Source organism: Dromaius novaehollandiae, unplaced genomic scaffold, assembly GCF_036370855.1.
Source record: "Dromaius novaehollandiae isolate bDroNov1 unplaced genomic scaffold, bDroNov1.hap1 HAP1_SCAFFOLD_32, whole genome shotgun sequence".
NCBI classification, from domain to species: domain Eukaryota; kingdom Metazoa; phylum Chordata; class Aves; order Casuariiformes; family Dromaiidae; genus Dromaius; species Dromaius novaehollandiae.
In genome coordinates, this window is record NW_026991447.1 from 141,667 (window position 1) to 161,223 (window position 19,557).

A 19,557-nucleotide genomic window follows, 5' to 3' on the forward strand; every position below is an offset into this window, starting at 1 on the left:
GATTGATACAAGATACAAAAATCAGGCCTGCACTTGCCAAAAGTGTTAACAGGAGTCTGAGCTGCAGCACAGGGTGTCGTAGTAGTAGGAGCTGTATAGAAGCTGCAGACAGGTAGTGTGTTAGACGTTAGACTGCGAAGGACTAAATGAAAGTAGTCATTGCTGCTGTTGTATTTTTTTAATACAGTGCTATTTTGCTTCGTAGGTTTGATTTCAAGAGCTGTTTCTACAATTTTCACCATGCTGTTCCTGGGTGTCCCCTTTTGCATGTAGTTTTTTTTATCTTTAGCTGCTTTTTTTACAACTTCTCTGCTCAAGGCTGTGTCTGAGTGTTGTTCCAAAGCCTCCATGTGGAAAAAGTAAGCATGGCCTTACTCTAGTTCTGTGTTTATGATAGATGCATCCCAAGGTGTGCAGTAGATCGCAGTCCTTCCACAGCAGCATGAGATGTGAGCTTAGAGTACTAATGATTTAATACAATGTTATTTTGATACTGGACAATAATGTGTTCCTTGTTGAGTCAAATAATTTAAACATGAGTTAGAAAAAATATATTTTTGTTCCGAAGCAGTTAGCAGAGGTCAGCCCATCAAATGAGGAGAGCAAAACATGACTTAGATGGCCCAATCATGCACCTGAAATACCTAAATACAACTGCGGAGTGCTTAAAAGAATACTTAGAGAAAAGCATTTTTGAGCAATGTTAGGTTAGATTAGAATTTGTTTGCACAAAATATTTAGCAAGCAGTCTGAATTGGCAAACAAGTTAACAAACTGCATTTATCTAGCTTGTGTCCAGGAAGAAATGTTAAATTCACTAAATAAATGGTTAGTTATAAGTTGTTTGTCAACTCCCTCTGACACTCCCTTGGCTTAAGAGAAGGAATTGCTAAAATAGTTGTAGTGCTTCAGAAGCATTTAGTCTTTCAGCTGTTATTGGCAGCTTATATAAAAGAGAGAGAGGAAATGCAACAAGGGAGTAAAATGTAGAATCTGCTCTTGAGAGTGTTTTTGGGGAATGGCAGATTAAGTTGCCTGCTTTCTGGAAAAAAATACTGTTCTTTAGCAAATCCATGGAAAACAATAGATTCATTCCTATTAGGGACTGTTTAGCAGAATCCCAAATGGAATAAAGAGTGAAATCTAGATTTTCAGCTGCTCCAAGGCAGCAGTCAGTCTTGCAAGAATCTTCCACAAAAAGTCATTCTGTGAAGGTTTTGTCGGGCAAATTATCTTTCTGTAGCTGCCTTGCGTAGAGGATCGAAGGGCCATAAAAATGTTAAAACATAACCGCCTGCCAAACTAGACACAACTGAGAGCTCTGATCTGGCCTGGCATGCGTTGCCTCCTGGAGAACTTGAAATACTGCCCCAAATCAAGAGCTTTTAAGCAGAACCGTTTCCCCTTTTACTGCTAGAAAGCATGTGGGTTTTCTCTGTATAAGGACAGTTACTTGGGCACAGAATAGGCAGATAAATGCATCCAGCATGTAAGCAGGAGGATGTGGAAAGCCCACTAGAGTCAGAACCCGGTGCAGCTCCGGGGGGCTGAGGAAGGGGCTCGGGCAGAACTTCAGCGCTTCCTCCACTATTTCCCAGGAAGTAAACGCTGAATTTCTGTCCACGTCCTCCCACGCTCCTGGCTGGGCTGGATCCTCCCCTTGGCAGTTTCTCTCCCTCGTCTTGCCCGCCCTCTCCCTCCTGCATATAGGACCCCCTCGGAAGAGCTTTTGCTTTCCTAAATCCAGTCCAGGCAGCTGCACTTCCTGTTGCAGACACCTAGCAACCCTGAACTTCGGATCCAGCATGGGTAAGAGATCCTGCCGGTGGATCCAGCCTGGATCTGCTGGGGTCCTGCTCTTGTTTGCTAGCGTTCTGCACTTTGAAACCTCCAAACGACTTGTAAGCAGAGTTTAGTGGGCTCGTTTCTGTGGCAGACTAGTCAGGAGAAACGTGGGGCTGAAGTTCAGCATTTCCTCGGACTGTTAAGAGGTTTTTTTTCTTTAAACAGTTTAAAAACAGTGCGCTTTTCAATAAATAGCTTTAATGCTTTCAAAAAATAGTTTTAATGCTGTCATGAGTTGTCTCTTTTGTACCTCCGCATTTAGAAACTGAAATAAACACTTGGACTTGCTGCTCTCGTTGACTGTGAATGTGAAAGGCACTTTCAAGAAGACTGGCAGGGAACTGAGGACCATAATTTAACTTTTTGCTTATGTTTTTATGATAAGCAGTATAATTTTTATAAACTTTATTTTTGGATGGATGGACGGGAAATGCGGGGGGGGCTAAAACAGAACTTTTTTGAATGTCAGTATATTCTTATATAATTTGCAGGGCAGACACTGTTACATTTTGTTTTCACAATACAGGGTAAAATTCCTTGAAAAATACCTTAGTATAAAGACCCTAGTTACAAAGACAAAAACAATGGCACTGACTCAGCAAAAGTGACTAGTCTGGTTTATCTGCCCAGGATGAATGATTACCTTTTTGTACTTTTGTAAGTACTAATAGCACAAAATAAACTATTTTGCTTTAGCTTCTTAACAGCCTTTAAGTTTCAGTTTATAACCTGTGAAAGGGACAGTTTTGCCTCAATGGTCACAACAGTCTGTAAGGAATAACTAGGGAGTGCATAAAGAATAAGTTAAATACTGTACCTTAAAGCAGAGTGAGGTTGGTTACTTGGTCGCAGGGCTTGGAAAAGTATGCCTTGCTCTTGGCCCTGTAGAAGATGAAGTCTTGTCTTAGTCTTCAAAAATTTAACAGAATCATTAAAGTCTGCTTGAGTTATTTGTTACTTGGCGAAAGATTTGCTTTCTAGCAAGAATGTTTTTTTGTCTCTGTTGTTCTGTAAGGCCTATATCTTGTCTTGTATATAGTATAACTGATATTCTCATTTCCATTTTTTTCCATTTGCATGTTTATTTAAACAGTTTAACCTGGGCACAATGATACCATAAACCAGGTTTACCTCCCTTCATTTTTTTAATACATCTCTGTTCAACCCAAGCATACACCTTAGCCTGATAGAACTTGCTATTTACTGAGGCTCTGCAAAAAGCCCAGGTTGGCCTAAATTTATTCCACCTAGATTTATAACAAACTGTTTAATACAAACCATGAAAGAAAGTATCTTGCCTGTGTTAACAGTTTTAATTTACTGAATTTACTGTGAAACTGCTCTTTATCAGGTAGGATAATTTCTTTACGGTGCTATTACCTGTTGTTGTAAGTCTATAAGCCTCGTTATGTAGACTACTAATAACTCCAAGTTAACCTGAGTATAGTTGGCCTTCCTGTCGCTTCCCTAGTGGCTTTGCATGTCAATTAAAAACTTCAGCACATCGATTATGTAAGTATAAACAGATTGGACTTTTATTTAAAAAAGATATGCACTTTCAAAAGTTTTTTTTTATAAAAGAGTCTCCTAAATCCTGCTTTTACAATTTTTTTCTGGTATTTATTGGCCTTTGGGATGATCTGTATTTTCCATTCTTCTTTGCCCTGAGGAGCTCATAACAGATAATCAGCACTTCTGAAGACTTTACAACCCTTGAAAAGGTGGGGAGGCATCTCTGTGCTCTGTCTGACAAAAGGGAGCGTTGGTGTTTGGAGATGCAGAGCAACACGTTGCCTTGGCTTCCGTTGAAACCGAGGTGTCTGGAGTGCTGCTCTGTGCTGCGACTGCTGGACCGACAGATTCAGTCGTCATTCTTTGACTTGCACAGTGTGCAGTATTACTTGGCACATTGGTACAACTTGGTGCCTAGCAAAACTGAGGGAAACAAAGCTTTTTTTCCCTTGACTGTCACCTGAAAAAGCATGGTGCCCTTGCCACCATCAAAGTTCTTTTGACTTTTATGACATTGAGAATATTGGCCCCTTGCCTAAAATTTGGTGAATGGATGGAAAGCTGCAGGGAGTCCCATAGGTGTTATGTGGGAAATTACAGCTTGCATATAGTAAGTCGTTGTAAATGTAGCAAATTATCTCCCAAACTTGTTAATTAGCATAGAGTTTTCCAGAGTGGTCTATGGATCATTGGTGGTGGTTCATGAAATATTGGCTAGTTACGTCTAATTTAGTGTCTGTCTTGTTCTCCAGTTGGAAAAATACAGAGCAAAAGGAAACTAGACTGGATTTCTCAGTTCGCTTTGCTCTCCACACATGAGACTTGCTATAGACAATGGTAATTGAAAGAATAGTGATATTTTATCAGCTTTTGGGGTTTGTATGCATGAAAAACAACTGCTAAGATCAAAGAGGAATGAGGGTTAATGTGACTTTGTGAACGAAGGAAAATTGTACGTTGAAGCAGTTAAAGCTAAGTGCATGTGTTCTTAATTGATAAATTTACATGACAGCAGTTGTGGTGGAGCAATGTTCTGTGGCAAAGAAAGAGAGGGAAGGTGGACTTGGTGGAAGGAGGCTATCCGCATGACAATTTCTCTTTAGAAGTGCTTTTCACCTAGTTGGAGTTTGCAAACCCCCTCTGTGTGATACAGTGTTCCACTTCCTGGTATTCAAAACATTTGGTCAGCTGCCAGATTAATGGGGGATCTGGAACATAATGATAATATTAACATGTTTAAGCATGGATTATTAACATAGCATTGGAAATATTATTGTTAACATGTTGCTACAAGATAGTATAAATTAATTTCACGACAACACCCTTATTTTGTATTCACAAATGAGCTTGGCATTGTGTAACAGGGAAAGATTTGCATCATCTTCAGATGTCTTGAGGCAATTAGATACAACGGTTTGGAATAAAAGAGTATTTGAACAAGATCAGATGAAAAGGAGAAAAAAATGTTTTTGAGGAGAAGGAAGAGGAAATGTTCATCTTGCTGTATGTTTTTGCTAGAAAAGAATTTGGCACAAATAATCTTTTTCTCAAAATAATCTGCAGAACACTGTATTTGCAATGCTAATTAAGTTGTGGTCTAATGCATAGCGAGCTCCTGCTAATTTAGGTGATTGAGAAAATTAGAATAAAGTTTAAATTATGGCTTTTTGTGGAACTTGGACACAAATGGAACAAAGCAAACTTCCTTTTCTCTATTTTCAGATAAAATATTTCATAAAGAATGTGGAACTAAACCTAAAGTATGAAATTATCCTTTTAGAGAAGATCCTGCTTTTAATGTTATGATCCTCAGAATGCAGTGAGCTGATTGCATGAAGAAATGACCAAATCGTCTTTGCCTCCAAAGAAAGGCTCTGTAATTAAATGGGCAATGGAACTATCACTACCTCTATACCTCTAGCTGCTATAACCTTCTATTTTTAAATCCAGTGGTATCAGAGAATGGCAAATAATTAGCTGGTTTCCTCATTTTTGTTACAGACACTTGAGGCACTGAGGGAAGCAACTCTACTATGTTTTTGCTCCTGTCAGAATGTATTTCACTTCATGTCATATTGAAAAAATATGCTAGCATCCTGATGCACAGTGCTGCTAAATTGTTATGTTTTAAACAGCTGATTATATACTAATTCCATTTAGGAATGGAGTAGAAGCTAGAATCCTCCTACATGCTGGAATGGATTCTGCAGGCCTGAAGCTTTGTGGTTATAGAAAAGTAGAGATTTATGTGCTTCACTTAAGCCTATAAACTTGCAAAATGTTGTATATGCCTTTTAAAGAAATATTTCTTTTTTTTTTTTTAATTCTAGCCAGTAGTTTATTGATACAGACCTGAGCATATATGTTATATTTACCCTGTTAGAGCAGAAATTGCTGTATATGAGGCTGTTTTAGTATTTTTACTTAGCTATTGATTAGGATCCAAACTGGTACAAAGGGAACTAAAACTCTTTAGAAGTAAGCTGGAACAGTTATAAAAAATTGCCAGGTAGTAGTTCTGGATGAATTAATTAGCGATCCTACTTTTTGGAAGTGAACAGATTGCTTTCCAGACAGAGAAGGTTTAGATAACAGCTGCTGCAGTTCCTATTCCCCATGCAAATTTTGAGGTTTTGCACAGAGACATCCAGATTTATTGGTTGGTTTTGACTCTTACAGCACAGAAAAGCATTGCTTCTTGATCTTGTCACTATAAAATGACTTGTTCTTCCAACCTAACAGAGACCCCAGCCTTCAACCAGATATTGTCCTTTCTTCTGCTTTGAGGGGTTCCCTTCTCTGACGAAGTCTAGATTCTGTTTCAAGCTTCCTGAAATTATGGGTTCCCCACCAAGCTGTCTTCCTTCTGCTGATTCATGGTGTAGATGCTGTGTTGGAAATGGTAAACAAGGAATGCAGGCTGGAGTTCGAGGAGGGTTTCTAACAGCTGGAACGCTGATGGGAAGGCAGAGATGGGGAGCTGAGTTTCTAATAGAGAGGAGGTGGAATGGTTCATAATCCCCCTTCCTCCCATCCTTTCTGGTTGTCTGCAGTATTACCTCTCACCCAGGCTGAAAACCCTTAGGAATAACCACTTCAAGAATTTATATTCAGGAGAAGACTGGAGGCTTTCCAGTAACAATAAAAAGTGGTATTTAAACTGGGCAATCTATCTACTTACGCATCTGACAGTGCTTCAGCAGCTATCTCTAAACATTAAACACAGTTTTCTTTAAATCCCAGCCCCTTGTCATATATGAACATGGTGTTAAATTGTGAGGCCGAAATTTTTGAAACCAAGGCCCAAATTTTTCATAATTTTTGAGTGTGGAGTGTCACATTCTGGATTTCCGGAAACCGAACCTCAGCGCTGGCTGGAGGTCAGTGAGACTTGTAGGGGCTTGGCAAAGTGAAATTGGATCTGAGATTTCTCAATCTATGAATGCAAAGCCAATGTCCTGTTAAGACAAATGTTTTCAAGTAACTCCGAGATTAAAACTTTCTTTTTTTTTTTCTTCTCAAATCAGCCAAATGTGAAGCATGTGGTCCAGGATATGCAACTCCTTTGCAAGCCATGAAAGGCAAGTACTGTAACATATTTTCTGAAGTCCAGGACATCAGTAAAAGAGTTGTTTTCAAATTAAATGAAGATTAAGTACATGTCTTCTAGAGAGGCTTATTGACTAGCAAGGCTGAAAAAGCTTTAAATATTAAAAGAGATTTTATTTCATTTTGGACCTGACTCTGGGCAAAATATACAAGCTATGTTATCATGAGTTAACTGAATTGCAGTACTAAAAGTAGAGCTGGTTTTAGATAAATGCAGTGATATGGGATGCTAACATGCAACAAACTGTTCTATTTCTCTATTTTGCAAAATAGAGCTTTGCTTTAAGAGTATTGGGGGCAACTTACTGTAATTTAACCTGAAAAAAACCTTCCATTGGTGTTTTTGGATGGAGACTTCTATAGACTTCCCTCTTAATCTCCCATGAAAGCAAGTATTTTTCTAGGATAGAAGAAGGGAAAAAAGAGGAAAGGGACTGTAGGATATTTTGTATGACATGGCAAGCTTATTCACTGGTAGCTATAAAAAAGTTGCAGTCTGTTCTTCCTGGATGGGTAGTATTGCTGGCCTAAATGCTGAACCTCACCAAAGCCATTGAGGCATTTTACTGTAGTTTTTAGTAGTGTCAGAATGTCACTGTGAGTCTTAATATATTTTAAAAGCCTCAATTTTAGAAACTGTAATGAGTAGAATGTTGGCATAGACAGGCCCAAATCTGGGCCGTGACAGTAGGGAGTCGCTGGTGTAACTGGAGAAAGGAGAGGTTTGACATAGCCTTATAGGTGGGAAGGTGGTCCCCAGCACTGTCCTTCTTCAGCAAAACAGTTGCATTCCCAGGACCCCTCACATCAGTAGGGCAAGGGGAGAGGAGAAGCCCCATCGCTGAATAAGAACTTTTTCCTGGCAATTTCTGGACTCTTCACTGCTCAAACTATAATACTACTTAGCATTTCTCCATAGAATAGAAATACTGAGGTCTGGCTTCCCAGTTAGTAATGAGGAAGAATCCCAATTTGCAGATAGAGAAAGTAAATCCCAGGACAGATTCTTGTCAGGTTTAGAATAGCTTGCTGTGAAAATAATTTCTTTTGACTCATTAAATATTTCTGCCTTGAAAGGTCCCCGGGAGGAGATTTTGTACTTGCCTTGTATCTACAGAAACACTGGGATAGAGAAGCCTGACTATTTGGCCACGGTGGATGTTGACCCCAAATCTCCACACTACTGTCAGGTACCTGTGTGTTGAATGGCTCTAATGCTCCCTATCCTGGGGTAGTGAATATTTGGGTTTGCATTCTCAGTTTCTACTTTTACTTCTTCTCACCTGATTTGTGACCCTTTCAGTCATGAACTTTGGATCCCAGCCAATGTTTTCTTCTCTGCTCTGTATTTGACTTCATGTTTTCTTCTTTTTTTCTTCCATAATCACTTTCAAATAGAAATTTCAGTGTTGAGTATCAGTCAAACCCTGTGCTGTTTTTCTTAGTTGGTTACTAAAAGCTAATATTTTTCTTGTTAGTCTCAAGACACTTTCAGAGCCTTTTTATGCGTAGTGTTTTAATAGTTCTCTTTGTAACACTATTGTTGATTTATATTGAGCATGAGTATTAAGCTCTAGAAGGTTATATTTCCTCGGGATGCGTCAGTAGTTTAGACAGAGTTTATAACGAAGGAGCTCTGATACCCCAGGAAATTCTGTATTAGGCACTATGAAACTAATCCATTTACATCATAAATGGAAAGCTCTAGCTAGCTAGCTAGCTACCAATAGTACCAGATCCCAGTTATTGGTAAGACCCTTTCTTTAAACTGCCTTTAAACATTAAGTGCTTATACAACTCAAATAACTGAAGATATTTTGGATGTTGGTCTCCAGCCCTGCAGTGTCTTTAAGGAGCAGCAAATTGGGTTTGACAACAAAGTCTTTCATAATTTCTTCTAGCTACTGTTTAGGTTTGTATTGTGGGGGAGTTGAGGAAACAAATTTCTTAAAACTTTGATAAAACTTAGCTGTGATCTTTCCACTTTTCTTAGTTATACAGAGAAGTAGAGATATGAAGCAAGGGTACAGATTAACATGTCAGTTTGCTACAGTCAGTCCGGTTTGTAATCAGGTAAATCTTGTAAAACCAGAGACTTGTAGCACATGGACAATTAATGTATTTTTTCTGTTGTTTTTTTTTCTATATCATTGTTCTATATCTCCTGAATTAGTCTTTTAAAGATTTGGATGAATTTAATAGCATACCTCATTTTACAAATCCTATGCAATCATGATGTCCAAATTTCTTTTCCCACTTCACTGTTTCCATTCTTCATGTCTTGGGCTGAATCAGCTTGCTGAATAACAAATTGCAGTTTCCTTCTGCTCTTTGCTAGTTTATGCTTGGACATAAAGACTCTTTTCTTTGCATAGGAGAAAAGCTATCTCAGACTTGAATCTTAAGTCTTGTCTTTGACTCTGTAGGTGATCCATCGTCTGCCCATGCCCAACCTTAAGGATGAACTCCATCACTCAGGATGGAATGCCTGTAGCAGCTGCTTTGGGGATGCCACAAAGAGAAGAAATCGTCTGATTCTACCAAGTCTGATCTCTTCTCGCATTTATGTGGTGGATGTGGGAACAGACTTGCGAGCTCCTAGAATCCATAAGGTATGTTTAAATGACTTTAAGATGTCTTTTTATGTTTTTATTTTGACCAAGAGATAGAGATTTTATGGATTGTAACATCAAATTAGAATAGGAGAATCAGAACAGTTTTGGAAGCTTTTGTCAAATGTTAGGCACTTGTGGGAGTTTTGAGACTCTTACAATTTATTGATAAATTACACACAAAAACCTTGCATGCAAGAAATATGAGTAGTTGCGAACACTGACAATTTAGGAGGTTCCAGAACTCGGCCTGCCTGTGCGATATGAATTTCAGTCCAAGTGTTTGTGCACTATAATATTGTTTTTGACTGAGATCACAAAGCAAACTCCTACCTCACACAGTCAGCACATTCAATTGAGCATTTATGAATTGTATTTTTTTTCCACAGATCTTAGCGAGTTCAAATTTGATTGGATTTTCAGTGAGCAAAACCAGATCTTTTCCATAAAGGACAATACCTCCTTGATTTGTAATCCCTAGTCCCTAAACATGGTATATCTAGATCTTTTTTAAAGAAAAATGTAATAAAAAATTTTAATGTGGGGAAATTAACATTTTTTGTTATATCTTGTTCTTGGAAAGAATGGAAATTTTCTCAAAATAAAACTGCCACTGCAGTAATTCATTTGGCATAAATTTAGCTCTGGTATAGACTTGTACTTTATACATGTCTAATTGTTTATGTTCCCTTTACAGTCAGTGGAAAAAGGAGAGACATTGCTGGAGTGAGATTTGTCTAACCTATTTTAGAAGACTGTTTTAGGATGAAGGAATTGTGTCCTAAAAGTGTTTATTTCTTTTCATTGGCTATAAAGTAAGCTAGAGGATTAGCTTAGATGTAAGCCTATATACCGTCAGTGTCTTTACTTGGTCAGATGAATCCCACCCCAATGTGTAAAACTTCACTACAAAGTTACAAGCTTGGCAGAGACAAAATTAGTCTACTGATTAAAAAAGTCTTTTGAAGACAGGTCATAATGTGGAACGTAAGGCAATTTTAAGTGGTCTTTTGTCTTGCTCCACCTATCTGTAAATGCTGTCACTGATAATCTTACAGTTTTGAGTAACATTGGTAACTAAGCAGTTCTTTAGAACCTCGCTAGGCTATTAATGCAATGAAATAAGCACACGCACACATCCCCGGGGTCTCTTCTTGTACAGTGAATTTTGTTTCAAAGAGGGTCTCTGGCAAAGAAGTCCACTCGAAGATTTTTTTCCCCTCCTCTGAGCTGTTACTGCTCCAAATGAGAGCTGACATCTGAAAATTGCACAGTGGTATTTCTCCGGTGGTACTAATTAAAGCAAATAAAGATTTCACTGTCTCGCTGATCCATGAATTAGCCATTTAATTCTTGCTATTTATTTTATTGAGAAGAACAAATCTATAATGTCATGGACGGTACCGTCTTATTGGACAGATCAGAAGGAGGGAGGTGGCAAATACTCAAAAATCAAAGTGACAAAAGAAACAACTCCCCTCACCCACCCACCCTTACTACTCCTTCACCACTCTTTGAAGCTTGAACTCTTAGACAGGGGTGGAATTGACATTCTGTACTAATCTGAACAAAGGTCTGACTATGCGTATACTCATTTTAGATTGTTGAGCCAGTGGAGTTATTCTGGAAGGGTAATGTGGCTAATCCTCACACCTCTCACTGTCTGGGCAGTGGTGAGATTGTAATCAGCTGTTTGGGAGACCCTTCTGGCAATGGAAAAGGTATGAATCCCCTTCATGATTCAAGAAAAGTATCCACGGTAAGAAGTATCAGGTTCCCAAAATATAGGCTGCAAAGCTAGAAACATTGTTAAGAACTCACAGTTCTTTTGAGCACATAACCACTGTAGCAGCTGGGAACCTAAACTGTTTATTTAACTGTAGAGTAAATACTTCAGTTAACAGATAAGCTGTATAGACATTGCTCCACCATAGCAATTCAAACTTGATGTGGAGGAACACGTTTGAACTGTTCAGCTTCTGTGTCTTGGCCTTTCAAATGCATTACTAAAGAAGACCAACTCTAGTGTTCATAGCATGAGCAAGAAACCCATTACCACTTCGCTTGAGCCCCTTCAAGACAGAGCTGGGAAGAATTGCTTTTGAACATAGTCTGTATTGGCTCAATACTTGTGATTTGGGCAAGAAAGATTCTGTTACCAACCTAAGTCCTCTTTTGTCTGATGAAGATGGTAATTCCTATTTAAAACTTGCATATAAAGTTTGTTACCTATTCAGATGTAAAACACCTGACATCTAATAAAGAGAAATACTAGCTATTAGGGGGAAGATACTTTGGATGATTAAGTAGTGAAATCTGCTCCTTTTCAGAGGGTTTTCTCTTCTGCATCATGGGCAAATATGTCCCTGAATAAGATGTGTATTATGTGCCTAATCAAGGATACCAGATGCAATCAGAGAAAAATTGAGGTGAATCCTCCAGGATCTTCTCTAAGACATCCCTTAGTTGAAATGTACTCTAGGAGAGTCAGCTGATCTACTGAAATCAGTCAAGCAGAAATAGAGCAAAACTGGAGCATAGAAAATTCATAAAAAGGTGGTAATGTTCATGGAACTGCCTTTATAAATCCAGCTTTTATTTCATTTAGTCCACCAAAGCAATACCGAAGGAATCACAAAATTTCCTTGAGGCATGGGATACTAATTTACAGAATGTTTAGGAAGTAGATGTTTTAATATTAATATATTACTTGTCTTATTTAAAGCTGAAACTCTGTGTGCAAATCTCTGTTTTAATATCAGGTGGCTTTATTTTGTTGGATGGAGAGACCTTTGAGGTGAAGGGAAATTGGGAGAAGGGAGAGAAAGTACCCTCAATGGGTTACGACTTCTGGTATCAGCCACGGCATAATGTCCTCATGAGCACTGAATGGGGAACCCCAAAAGTCCTTGCAGGAGGTTTTGACCCAGCTGATTTAGAGAAAGGTGAGGAAGTGTTTGTTTAAACTTCAAAAGTAAAAGTTATTGTTCTTTAAAGTTAAAATAATCGCTTCTTTGCTTATTTTTGTTTGATCTGATCCATTAGGTCATTACGGCCGCCACATTAATGTGTGGGACTGGAACTCTCATACCTACATTCAATCAATTGACTTAGGAGAGAACTCTGTTCCTCTGGAAATTCGATTCCTCCACAATCCAGATGCTTCAGAAGGATTTGTTGGATGTGCTCTGAGTAGTGCAGTGCATCGTTTCTACAAGACTGAGGTAAATAATGAAAGCCCTGACAGAAACGAAAGCTCAAACCTAATTGCTTCAGAAATCCACTGATCACTTAGGATTCCAATCAAAAAAAGGCTCCTAACTCTAGTCTAATGCTAATCAAGCTATAGCATTGTGTCAGAGCAAACCTTTTAATGACAGTGTGCGTACAAGCCGATGCAATCTCATTCTGAAGCTGCTATGTAATCCCTCATCTTTGAACAATTGCAGTTGGTCAGTGTTTTGAGTATTTCTGCAGCAGTGTTGCTGATATCCAGCATGCAAATCCATCAGTAGCCTGTTTCTGAAAGGAAGCAAAGCTCAAAAATCATGGGGCTGATCTGTCAGTCCTACTCCCAACTCTCCTGCCCTCTACGGTAACTTGGGAACATGTTGAACAATTTAATCAAAATTGGTGAATCATGAAAGTCTCAAAGAGTGGGTGTTCTTGCCAAGGATAGGAACGTTGGTGATCAGGTAAACATGAGACTCCCTAATAAGTACTCGCATGGAGGAAATGGCTGCAGCATTAGCTCAAGATCTTTCTTTCTGGCCTGCAAACTGGCCAAAAAAATGTGGATTAAACAGCTAATCAGAACATAATGTATACCTTGTTACCAGTGACGATGAGTACTGTCTCTTGCTCAGCTAGTATTTGAGAGCATAGGGAGGACCTTAAGGTAGAAAAGGGAAGAGAAAGTGACGGGATCATGGACAGGGGAGCAGAGTTATTGCAGTTTTAGAGGGAGTGTGGAAGAAAAATAGGACACAAATTTACAGGAGACTAGCAATCTTTAGTTCTGCTGCTGATAGAGCAATCTGTTTGAGATGTTGTTTCATAGTGTAATCATTAACACAGCTCATTCTCATTGGCCATATACTTACCATCCTCACTCCTCGTTAACACTTAATTGCAGTGTATATATCACCTTTGTACAGGGCCAGTTAAATATATAGTAGTATTTGCTTTTCCTGCTTCTGTCATGCAAAACTGAGCCCTCTTGGCTAACATCAAGGCAATAATAGTGCTGTGTTCTCTCCTGTGCCTCCTGCAGAAAGGAGACTGGGCAGCAGAGAAGGTGATTGAAGTACCCAGCAAGAAGGTGAAGGGATGGCTTCTCCCTGACATGCCGGGTTAGTGTGAGCATGTTTGGGGAAGAAATGGCATGTTTTCCTCTTCAGTTCCCTGGTGCACTGTAGCTTTTTGGAAAATCTAATCCTTAAGTATCAAACGCTTCCTGTGTAAAAGAGTAAGTTTTTGTTTGGGTTCTGTGTGCACCACTTCTGATGTAACCAAACCAGCCACCGAGTAGGACATCTTGTCAGGCCTCTGCTCCCACACTGGCTGCTCGATGCCTGAAGTCAGTCTCTAGAAAAATACTTTGAGTTTTGGTCTCTCAGCATGAGCCCCATTGCAGAGGGGCAGGAGACCTGCATGGATGAACAAGGAGCTCCTGGCAGCACTCAAACAGAAGAAGGAAGTGCACAGAAGATGGAAGCAGGGACAGGCCACTTGGGAGCATTATAGGAACGTTGTCAGAGTATGCAGGGATGTGACTAGGAAGGCCAAGGACCATTTAGAATTGAATCTGGCAAGGGATGTCAAGGACAGCAAGAAGGTCATCTTTAAGTACATCAGTAACAAAAGGAAGACTAGGGAGAATGTGGGCCCACTACTGAATGGGGCAGGGGCCCAGGTCACGAATGATACAGAGAAGGCAGAGATGCTGAGTGCCGTCTTTGCTTCAGTCTTTACTGCTAAGACCAGCCCTCAGGAATCCCAGATACTAGAGACCACAGAGAAAGTCTGGAGAAAGGAAGACTTTCCCTTGGTTGAGGATGGTTGGGTTAGAGATGATTTAGGAAAACTTGACATCCACAAGTCCATGGGCCCTGATGGGATACACCCACGAATGCTGAGGGAGCTGGTGGATGTCGTTGCTGGGCCACTCTCAATCATCTCTGAAAGGACGTGGAGAACAGGAGAGGTGCCTGAGGACTGGAAGAAGGCTAATGCCACGCCAGTCTTCAAAAAGGGCAAGAAGGAGGACCCAGGGAACTACAGGCAGGTCAGCCTCACCTCGATCCCTGGAAAGGTGATGGAGCAGCTCATCCTGGATGCCATTTCCAGGCACCTGAAGGACAAGAAGGTGATTAGGAGTAGTCAGCTTGAATTCACAAAGGGGAAATCAGGCTTAACCAATCTGGTAGCCTTCTGTGATGGGATGACTAGCTGGGTAAATGAGGGGAGAGCAGTGGATATTGTCTACCTTGACTTCAGTAAGGCTTTCAACGCTGCCATTCAGAGGGACCTCAACAGGCCGGAGAGGTGGGCAGAGAGGAACCTCATCAGGTTCAACGAAGGCGAGTGCAGAGTCCTGCACCTAGGGAGGAATAACCCCCTGCACCAGGACAGGCTGGCAGCTGACCTGCTGGAAAGCAGCTCTGCGGAGAAGGACCTGGGGGTCCTGGTGGACAACAAGTTGACCATGAGCCAGCAGTGTGCCCTTGTGGCCAAGAAGGCCAATGGTATCCTGGGGTGCATTAGGCAGAGCATTGCCAGCTGGTAGAGGGAGGTGATCCTCCCCCTCTACTCCCCTGGCGAGGCCGCATCTGGAGTAGTGTGTCCAGTTCTGGGCTCCCAAAATGCAAGAGAGAGATGGAGCTACTGGAGCGAGTGCAGCAGAGGGCTACTAAGATGATTAAGGGACTGGAGCATCTCTCATGTGAAGAAAGGCTGAGAGAGCTTGGCCTGTTTAGCCTGGAGAAGAGAAGACTGGGGGGGGGGGGGAATCTTATCAATGTGTGCAAGTATCTGAAGGGAGGGTGTAGAGAAGATGGGGCCAGACTCTTTTCAGTGGTGCCCAGCGATAGGACGAGAGGCAACGGGCACAAACTGAAACACAGGAAGTTCCGTCTGAACATGAGGAAAAGCTTCTTTACTGTGAGGGTAACAGAGCGCTGGAGCAGGTTGTGCAGAGAGATTGTGGAGTCTCCTTCCTTGGAGATATTCAAAAGCCGCCAGGACATAATCCTGGGCAGTGTGCTGTAGGTGACCCTGCTTGAGCAGGGGGGTTGGACTAGATGATTTCCAGAGGTCCCTTCCAACCTCAACCATTCTGTGGTTCTGTGATTTAGGATTGGTCCTGGGAATGCTGATAGAGCCTGAACCTCCTTTGAGCAGGTGCTGGGTTTCCAAGGGTGATTGCGATTGTCCAACCCATATCTTAACATACTTTTCTGAGACTACTATGACTAGAGTTTTGAAAGATACAGCAGCTTGTTTGCTGCTGCTCCTGTCCATTTCCTGACTCTTCTACTGAATGTTTTCTTGAAGGTCTTATTACTGATATCCTCATCTCGCTGGATGACAGATTCCTGTATTTCAGCAATTGGCTGCATGGAGATATCCGTCAGTATGATATCACCAACACCCGCAAACCCAAGCTGGTAGGACAGGTAAGCCAGCATCAGAAAAGCTGTTATGCACAAGGGCAGTACAGTCTTCTCTTTACTTCCTTCTTTTCTTAAAGGAGGAAATGTCTAACAGTTACTGTTGAGTGAGAATTGTCACTATATAGCTTTAATGTTGCTTTGACATCCAGAGATCCTGAGTTCTTTTTCATACGTTTCCTTTGTTACAGGTGTTTCTGGGAGGCAGTATCACAAAAGGTGGACCCGTAACAGTGGTGGAAGACCAGGAGTTGCAGTGTCAGCCAGAGCCATTTGTGATCAAAGTATGTTTCCTAACGTGCATGTTATAAGTTGTCAGTTCTCTGCTAATTCCAGTCTGTTTTGAAATATGCCTACACCTCAGCCAAAGGTGACAGTACAGCATGCATAGCCATATCTGAGCTAGCTTATGTCTTGGCTTATAACTTGGCCTGCAGCAGTCACATTTCAGTGCAGAGTTGAGCTAGCATACCCTCGTAAATGTGCTGGTCCCTGATGGAATTGTACAAGCTGTTCAACTGTAGTGAAACCTGTGTAATTATATCTTCCCTGCTGTTGTTAGCTAGAAAATTTAAAGCTGATGCAGTGTGCATTCATCACAGTGGCATCACTTCTTCTGATATATTTCAATGATTGATAGTTGAAACACTAAATTAGCTCATGTACAATATATTTTGCAGTGCTTCTTTGTGTCTGTGTGCAAACTTTCAGGTAAAGAGTTCAATAGCACCTGGCACTCTGATAAAAAAATGGAAGAGCATTAATTGTCTCTGGTCATTATCAGTGTGCATTAACATTATCACTTTCCAGGCAGCTACCTGTGAAAAGTCTTATGGAACGCACAAGAACTGAATGTAGTCGTGAGTAAGATTCATTGGCCACCCAAGACAGCTTCAGGAAGTTCCATATACTCCTTTTTTACATAGTGCATGTTGTTACCTAGTTGCAGTATAGACATATCCTTGCTTGCAGCAATGTTTTGCCATGCACCTCATGCTTGATTTTGACTCTTCCATCCAAGTACAACAACCTGATCCCCTCGGTCCTTATTTTCTGACATTACCAGTTCTGTGAATTAAGCAGAATTCGTCTGAATTGGCTTTGAGACTCCCCGTTAATACGGGATAAGGTTCCTAATAAAACCTGTTCCCTCTCCAGGATGGGGTATTTGGCACTCCTGTATCAAGGATTTCAGAGAGCTAGATGTTCCTCTAAGTAGCAGGAGTGCCATGCTGTTTTGTTTTTCCTTGCCGTTGCATTTCCTTTGTTTGACCTCTGCGGCAGCTTGTCTTGTACACCTTGTTCCCTGTTACAATTTTAGGGGAAGAAGGTGGCTGGTGGACCTCAGATGATTCAGCTTAGTTTGGATGGGAAGAGATTGTATGTCACCTCCTCTCTCTACAGCAGCTGGGACAAGCAGTTCTACCCAGATCTCATCAAGTAAGAAAACTTCTGCTGTACAAGCCCGTATTCAAGATGTCCTTGTTAGAAACAGTGGTGTGTGTGTACCACCTGCTGGATACAGCACAGTTCCCAGCCAGGCACACTGATTCCAATAACTTATTATACACAGCTCACCAACCCAGAGGTATCACCTACTGACCAGAATCCGTCCTTACTTAATAGGCCCCAAAAACTCCGGGGCTGCACACACTATTTGGTATTGTTGGTTGAAATCATCATCTGTTGGGAGGTAGGTAAGAAGAGGAAGAAAGCACTGAGCATGATCTAGCTTCCTGGAGTACACAGTGCTTCCAAATTGCCCTTGAGTGTGTCAGCATGACAGTTTATTTTTTGGAATTAAAGAAAGCAGAAGATGATCTTCCAGATGTCCGCAGGAGGGAATAGTGCAGCTTGCCCATTACTTGATAAGTAACAACATCTGTTAATTTTCACTCATTCATTGCTAATTTGAGGTTGCAGATTTCACTGAGGTGGTGTAACTCACTTTGGAGAGCTGCTAAGGCCTATTTTGAATCTGGCATTCATTTTCCTTCTATATTAAAAGAAGAGCAACCCTGCCCATATACGGAAGAGAAGAGCAGCAAGTATGAATTCTTTTCCCAATGTCTGTTTTCTTGTCCCTTTTTTCAGGGAAGGCTCTGTTATGCTGCAGATTGATGTGGATACTGAAAGAGGTGGATTGAAAGTGAATAAAAACTTCCTGGTGGATTTTGGGAAGGAACCTGATGGGCCTGCCCTAGCTCATGAGATTCGTTACCCTGGTGGAGACAGTACCTCTGATATCTGGATGTAATTGTTTTATGGAACTGTATTCTTTGTTTCTTTTTTTTCCCCCCTTCCCCCCCTCCTTCTCCCTACCCTTCACTTCTCTTCTGTATAGGCAAATCAGTTCAGCTGGAACCTTGTCCACTATCTCAATTTAGACTTCCATTAGGGTGAGCCACAGAAGCTCCACTTTCTTGTGATTCTCTGAGGAAGCCAAGTGGGTCTTTCTGAACCATGATATAGATCTCATTTATTCCTCCACTATTTCCCCTTTCATGAAGTCTTGTATAATCACTATTGACTGTAGGTTTCTAGGCAGAGGTCACCAATCTTTTAAGGATTGTTTGCCCAATGATGGTGGAGAAGCTGTTCCTAAATAACACCGTAAGGGTATATTCCATGGGCTTGTCCTGGAGCAAGAGTGTCTTTTTGCTGCAAAATTTAATTGCTGATAAAGTAATCAGTGCTTTACAACACACACAGCATAAAAATGGTGCATATCTAATCTGAAGCCACATGTTTCCATAGCTGGGTTACATTTTAACTCTTGTGCAGTGATGCTGTAAAAAATTAACAGTAAAATTGTTCTGCAATTCAGGTGGAGCCTCACATTTTTATTCTTATTAACATTTCTGCTGTTTTTGTTACTTTCTGAAAGGATTTTACATTTTGTGCTCTTTGAAATAATGTAATTTGTCTAAAAATTCCTAGGTGAGGAATTTATTTTCGCTGAAGCTACCTTTGTTCCCATTATTGCAAGCAGAGTTTCCTTCTATCCTGTTTTTTAAGACTGCAGAAAACTGCAAAAAACTCTTCTGCACAGTGTATCTAAGCCAGGTGATGTTAACAACAGGTGTCTTTTAGGTCTCTTGCTTTATGATTGCAAATTATTGAAGGGACAAGAACTCACAAACCTACTCTTTCTTCTATTGCCAGTTCCTGATGCATCTTCCTGAGCTGTTTCTCGGGTCTGGTCCTCTTTCCTGTCTAGATCTGTTCCTTTCCCCTCTGTGTCCATTGCCAGTCTCTACCATTTCCTGCTGAGCTTTAGCGTTGCCAGCTGTAACATTAGACTCACA

General features: G+C 40.7%; 1 protein-coding gene across 1 annotated transcript; it reads left to right on the forward strand.

The window, feature by feature from the left end:
* Window positions 1-1,650: 1,650 nt before the first annotated feature.
* LOC135326612 (methanethiol oxidase-like) lies at window positions 1,651-19,075 on the forward strand. The gene is made up of 12 exons (XM_064504432.1): window positions 1,651-1,809; window positions 6,885-6,938; window positions 8,044-8,156; window positions 9,393-9,578; window positions 11,179-11,299; window positions 12,341-12,523; window positions 12,624-12,802; window positions 13,852-13,930; window positions 16,134-16,255; window positions 16,441-16,533; window positions 17,571-17,689; window positions 18,344-19,075. The coding sequence occupies exons 1-12, from the start codon at window positions 1,806-1,808 to the stop codon at window positions 18,504-18,506; spliced, it is 1,416 nt and encodes a 471-aa protein (XP_064360502.1). The 5' UTR covers window positions 1,651-1,805; the 3' UTR covers window positions 18,507-19,075.
* Window positions 19,076-19,557: the final 482 nt, after the last annotated feature.